Genomic DNA, 5,465 nt, shown 5'->3' on the forward strand with positions numbered 1-5,465 from the left:
AATTCATTCACAGATTAAAACAAAGACAGTGTGACATCTACACTGTAATTCTGCTTCAAAATTTATAGATACCTTGAGTAAGTCAAGTGTAATTGTGGAAAACCATTTAGATCAGTTAACATCAAATGTAAACATTGAGAACAATTTAGATCAGCTAACATCATGTTATAATATGACCTTGGGAGATGCTCTAAACACTGTGGCACTCCTTAAAACAAAAGGGATCAAAGCGCTTAGAAACTCTCCCTGGTTTAATGAAATAACTCGAGCTCTTAAATTACAGTGTTGAAAACTGGAGCAAAGATGGAGATCAACAAAGCTTCATGTCTTTCAAATTGCATGGATAGAGAGTGTTAAAAAATATTAAAAAGCTCTTTAAAGCTCGCTTAGATTACTATTCTAAAATAATACATAGCAACAATAAAAATTCTCGGGTACTGTTTAGAATAGTGGCTAAATTAACAAATGGGAATTCATATCTGCAGTACAAAATACCTACTAGGACTGGGCAAGTTAACGCATTATTGTCGCATTAATTATTCAACGCCGCAAATAATTTTATTGTATATTAACGCGGTTTTTGTTGTTATTATTATTATTTTGAAAACCTCAGTCTCGATGGTGATCGATATAGATCAGTGATCGTCTTGTTACAGCACTTTTTGTATGCTTTTGCTAGAAGGAAAGTTAGCTTTGTTGATTTGACTGCGATTCCCTGCGTGTGCATGAGTAGCGAAGAGCAATCAGCTTCTAAAATGGCATGTGGAGAGATACCAAAGTAAATGCTCAAAGCAAAATAATCCGTGGATGACTTTTTCCATATTATCGCTCAATCGGACTCTGATTTGTTGGACTCTGATTTTGATGCAAGTGATTTGAAGATGTAGATCGAAAACGAAAGTGAGGTACCAACATCAGCTGATTAGTCCCCAGCTGATCGTGGTGCTGAACACATTCGTGTAGTTGATGCACCAATGGTAATGTTCGCCTGAGAGGACAGACACTTTACAAACCATATTGCGTCTCACTACAACTGCCACCCCCGCGCACCTGTCTCACAAGGACAGCCAGGCAGCCAGACCACCGTGCATTCCTGCTGGCCATCGAGCCACTTATGCGCTGCTACTGCTGCCGCAAACTGCAAACAGGCGCCGACAGCAGGCACAACAGGCAGCAACAGACTTTGTATGTTGATTTATGTGTGAAACCATTGCTTTGTTCTCTTTTCAGAAAACTGAGTTTTTTGGAAAAAAATTCTAGCCCTCAAAGTGTTGGTACTGAACATAGACTATTTATCCTGCTCCCTGATAAAAGAAAATGTTTCTGCTGGTACCTGTTAAGAGAAAAAAGAAAACAGATTTAGAAATGTTAACTTGTTGTTGCTCGGAAGGTGCCTGTTATAATGTTATGATCGTGGCTCTGGACTCTGAGGGTAACTTGTTTTTCTATAACAAACTAGATAAAACGTTAATGCCCTGGAAGTGGAAGATAGCTTTGGTATTATATTTGATTTGATTACATTAATGTTTAAGTTGAGATTTACAAGAAACATTTTAACTGCTACTATGTAAAGGGAATACTGCTGTTAAAAAGCACCTTATTTGTTTAAAGTGTTTGCAAACCAAATACATGCAATACACTATTTTTGAGTTCATTATTGAATTTTGCACTTAACAATGTGATTGTTGTGATTGTCTGACAATCATGCGATTAATCGCGATTAACAATTTTTAATCGCAGCCAAGCACTAATACCAACAGATATTAGCAGTACAGACTTTATGAACTTCTTTAATGAGAAAATTAAAAATAAGATCCCAGATCTCAGCATCACAGTGCAAACCGTATACTAGCTTGGCAGACCCTGTCTCACATTGCACTCAACACTTTAGAAATTTTGTAACTGAGCAGGAAGTCTTGACTTTAATTTCTAAAATGAAACCTACTACTAGTTCCTTAGATCGAGTGCCAAGAAATCTAGTAAAAAGTGCAATGGATGTTCTTGCAGTGCCTATTCTTAACATTATTAATAGTTCATTATTGCATATTACAGTACCTGATGCAATAAAAGTGTCAGTCATCAAACCATTACTTAAAAAGTCAGACCTAGACCTACACATATACTTAAAATTATAGATCCATTTCAAATTTACCCTGTAAAATACTTGAAAAAGTAGTTGCCAATCAGCTTCAGTCACATCTTATGCATCACAATTTACTTGAGAAATTCCAGTCTGGCTTTCGCACTGGTCATAGTATAGAAACAGCACTAACGAGTGTTGTAAACGACATTCTGATATCCTCTGATGAAGGAAACTCCACTGTAATTATGTTGTTAGACTTACAGTAAGTGCAGCATTTGACACTATTGAACATCTCTGTTTTAATGCACAGGCTGGAAAATGATGTTGGTCTTACAAAATACTGTCCTTGCCTGTATTACTTCTTATTTATCAAATCCATTCCAATATGTACAGAAATGTGCTGACAATACCCCATCATTATACACAGAAGTTCAATATGGTGTCCCGCAGGGCTCAGTACTGGGACCTTTACTGTTTTCACTTTACATGCTTCCACTGGGATCTCTCATTAGGAAACATAATGTTAATTTTCGCTTATATGCAGATGACACCCAGTTATACCTTTCATTTAAATCAAATAAAGTTTCTTTATGTTGTCTTTAATTAGTTGTGTTAGTGAATTAAAGGAGTGGATGAATGAGAACTACTTGTCTTTAAACACAGATAAAACAGAGAGGTTAGTCATTGGAGGGAACGGCGCTGATCACAACAATATTTTGTCATCATTTGACTCAGTTGGAATCCCCATTAATTTTACTGAATCAGCCCGCAATCTAGGAGTTATCTTTGACTCTAGCATGTCATTTAAAGCGCACATTACAAAGTCGTCTAAATCATGTTTCTTGCATCTTAAAAATGTTGGGAAATTAAGGTGTTTTTTAAATAAGCAGTATTCCGAGGAATTAATTCATGCATTTATTTCTATTGGGATTGATTACTGCAATGCAGTGTTCACTGGATGTTCAAATTGTTCTTCATACAGCCTCCAGTTAATCCAAAATGTTGCTGCAAGAATTATTACAAGAACAAGAAAACATGAACACATAACTCCAGTTCTTAAATCCTTACACTGGCTCCTGGTTAAGTTTAGGGCAGATTTCAAAATCCTCCTTTTAACATATAAAGCATTAAATGGCCAAGGTCCGGCTTACTTGTCTGAACTTATCATGACTTACAAAACTTTTAACTTTAACTTCATTTAGCCTGCTACATTTAGGCCTGCTAGCCTACAAGAATACAGTGAAATATCATCATTTTTCACAATGTTAAATTTCACAACTACCGTGAGCCTTGCCCACTAGTTTCACCATTATTCAAAACAGCCAAAACCTTTGTAAGGCCATAAAATCTCGTAATTATTGCCTGCCTCCGGTCAGCTATTAGTACAAATGAGGTATTAAGTGTGAAAGGACATACAAACCTTCAATCTCATAACATATACTGTACACCCACCCTTAAACAGTAACTCAAAAGTTACACATTATTTAGAAATATCGAATTATATTTTAATTAATTTTCCATTCAATTCCTAAAATTGCTTTGATATTACAGTATGTCAGAGTACAAGATTCAATTCTAATGGTACTCAGTCCTAAATGTGATGAAAAGCTCTTGCATGGCAGAGTAAAGTACACAGTCACTCACTCTCGTTCCTACCAGTTCCAAGTTAGATTCACCTTTCAACGCTAGTAATACATCTTTGGTATGTTATAATAGACAGAAGAATCCACACGCAAACACACAAAGAAAATATGCATTAGGCAGCCAGGAGCAACTGACCCAGAATCAAACTCAGTATCCAGGAACTATGAGGCCTTAGCACTAATCACTACACCACTGCCACCAATTACTTATAAATGTACAATATGGCCACAATCATGGATGAACATGCTTGTTCTTAATAATCCACTGGATGATTAAAATGTCTGAATAAAGAAAATTATCATGGAGGGTAAGCAACAATTTTGCAGCTTCTCCATGCGCAGACACATTTTAAGAACTCTAAATGCTAAGCATTGGCCTCCTTTCTCCACTTAAATCAGGCAGGTCTTGCTTTCAAAGAGCAGAATTATTTTTTTTTCTCACGAGACTTTCCATCCAAACATATGAATTAATTTCCAGTAGGCACATTACATCTTGCTGTATGCTCACCAGCACTGTTCTGCTTATGACAGAGCTGAAGGAGCCAGAAGGAAATAAAAAGAACACCTTAAATATTGGGTGTACAATATCACTCCTGTCCACATGGAAAAATGTTGAATTATTATGGTATTCTGGAGGCACACCAATACTCATCTGAAGATGATATTAAAAAGGCCTATAAAAATCTTGCTCTAAAATGGCACCCAGAGAGGAATCCAGAAAAAAAAGAAGAAGCTGTGAGGAAATTTAAAGAGCTGTCTGAAGCATATGAAGTTCTGTCAGATCCTAGTAAACGTGCTTTATATGACACATGTGCAGATGACAAGCCGGACACAGACAGTGATGAATCTGACAAATCTTTCATTGAATTTTCATTCCGCAGTCCAGAGGAAGTATTCAGGGCAGTGTTTGGTGACTGTAATCCAATGACAGTTTTTCTTGAGGATTCTAATGATGACTCTGAGATTCAAAGTCAACACCATGAAGTTGATAGTTGCAGGAGGAACAGGCCGTCATTACTTGGGTTTGGTGGCTTTCCTGCGTTTGGCTCTGCATTTGCAGGATCCAACACAGGATTTATATCTTTTACTTCAACTTCAAAAGAAGAAAGTGGTAGCCAAAATGACACTCGCTCCATGAGAGTATCTGTTGAGATGATAAATGGCAAAAGAATTACAACAAAGAGGATTCTTGATAATGGGCAGGAGAAAGTAGAAGTAGATGAAAATGGGCTGTTAGAATCAGTAACTATAAATGGTGAAGAGCAGCTCTAGTTTGTATAGCTAATCCTCTAATTGTGCTGTGCCAATTCGGAGTCTACCACAAAACTGCCTTGCTATACTCAACAAGAGCAAAGCCATCATCATTATTGAGAAGGTGGCATTATGACGCAGAGTTTAGTCATTTCAGCCTTCTGATTTTAAATTTCACTCCCAGTCACTGTGCAAAATGGACACCAAGTGGCCACTAGCCCAACCTGAATGTTATTCCATCACATACAAGTAAACACATGCCAAACAAAACAATAGCTAGTTTTTGGACAATGGAGTGAAACTAAGCACCCTGGAAGAAACCTACATAGACATCTCAATTCTGTATATTCTATGCAGTCTTGAAATAAAATAGTCTCATCTCTTAGTATTGTCTTGTGGCAATGTTATGCTCTCATCACCATGCCACCCTCATTTTTTAAACACGGTACCGATTTCTTTCTTGCACAATGCATAATGTTTAACGTTAT

At 36.9% G+C, this 5,465-nt stretch overlaps 1 protein-coding gene across 1 annotated transcript; it reads left to right on the forward strand.

The window, feature by feature from the left end:
- Positions 1-4,335: 4,335 nt before the first annotated feature.
- On the forward strand, positions 4,336-4,998 carry LOC120526618 (dnaJ homolog subfamily B member 6-B-like). The gene has a single exon (XM_039749781.1). It carries the CDS (start codon positions 4,336-4,338, stop codon positions 4,996-4,998), a length of 663 nt encoding a protein of 220 aa, XP_039605715.1.
- The last annotated feature ends 467 nt before the right edge of the window (positions 4,999-5,465 follow it).

This window comes from Polypterus senegalus, chromosome 3 (assembly GCF_016835505.1).
Source record: "Polypterus senegalus isolate Bchr_013 chromosome 3, ASM1683550v1, whole genome shotgun sequence".
Lineage (NCBI taxonomy): Eukaryota > Metazoa > Chordata > Cladistia > Polypteriformes > Polypteridae > Polypterus > Polypterus senegalus.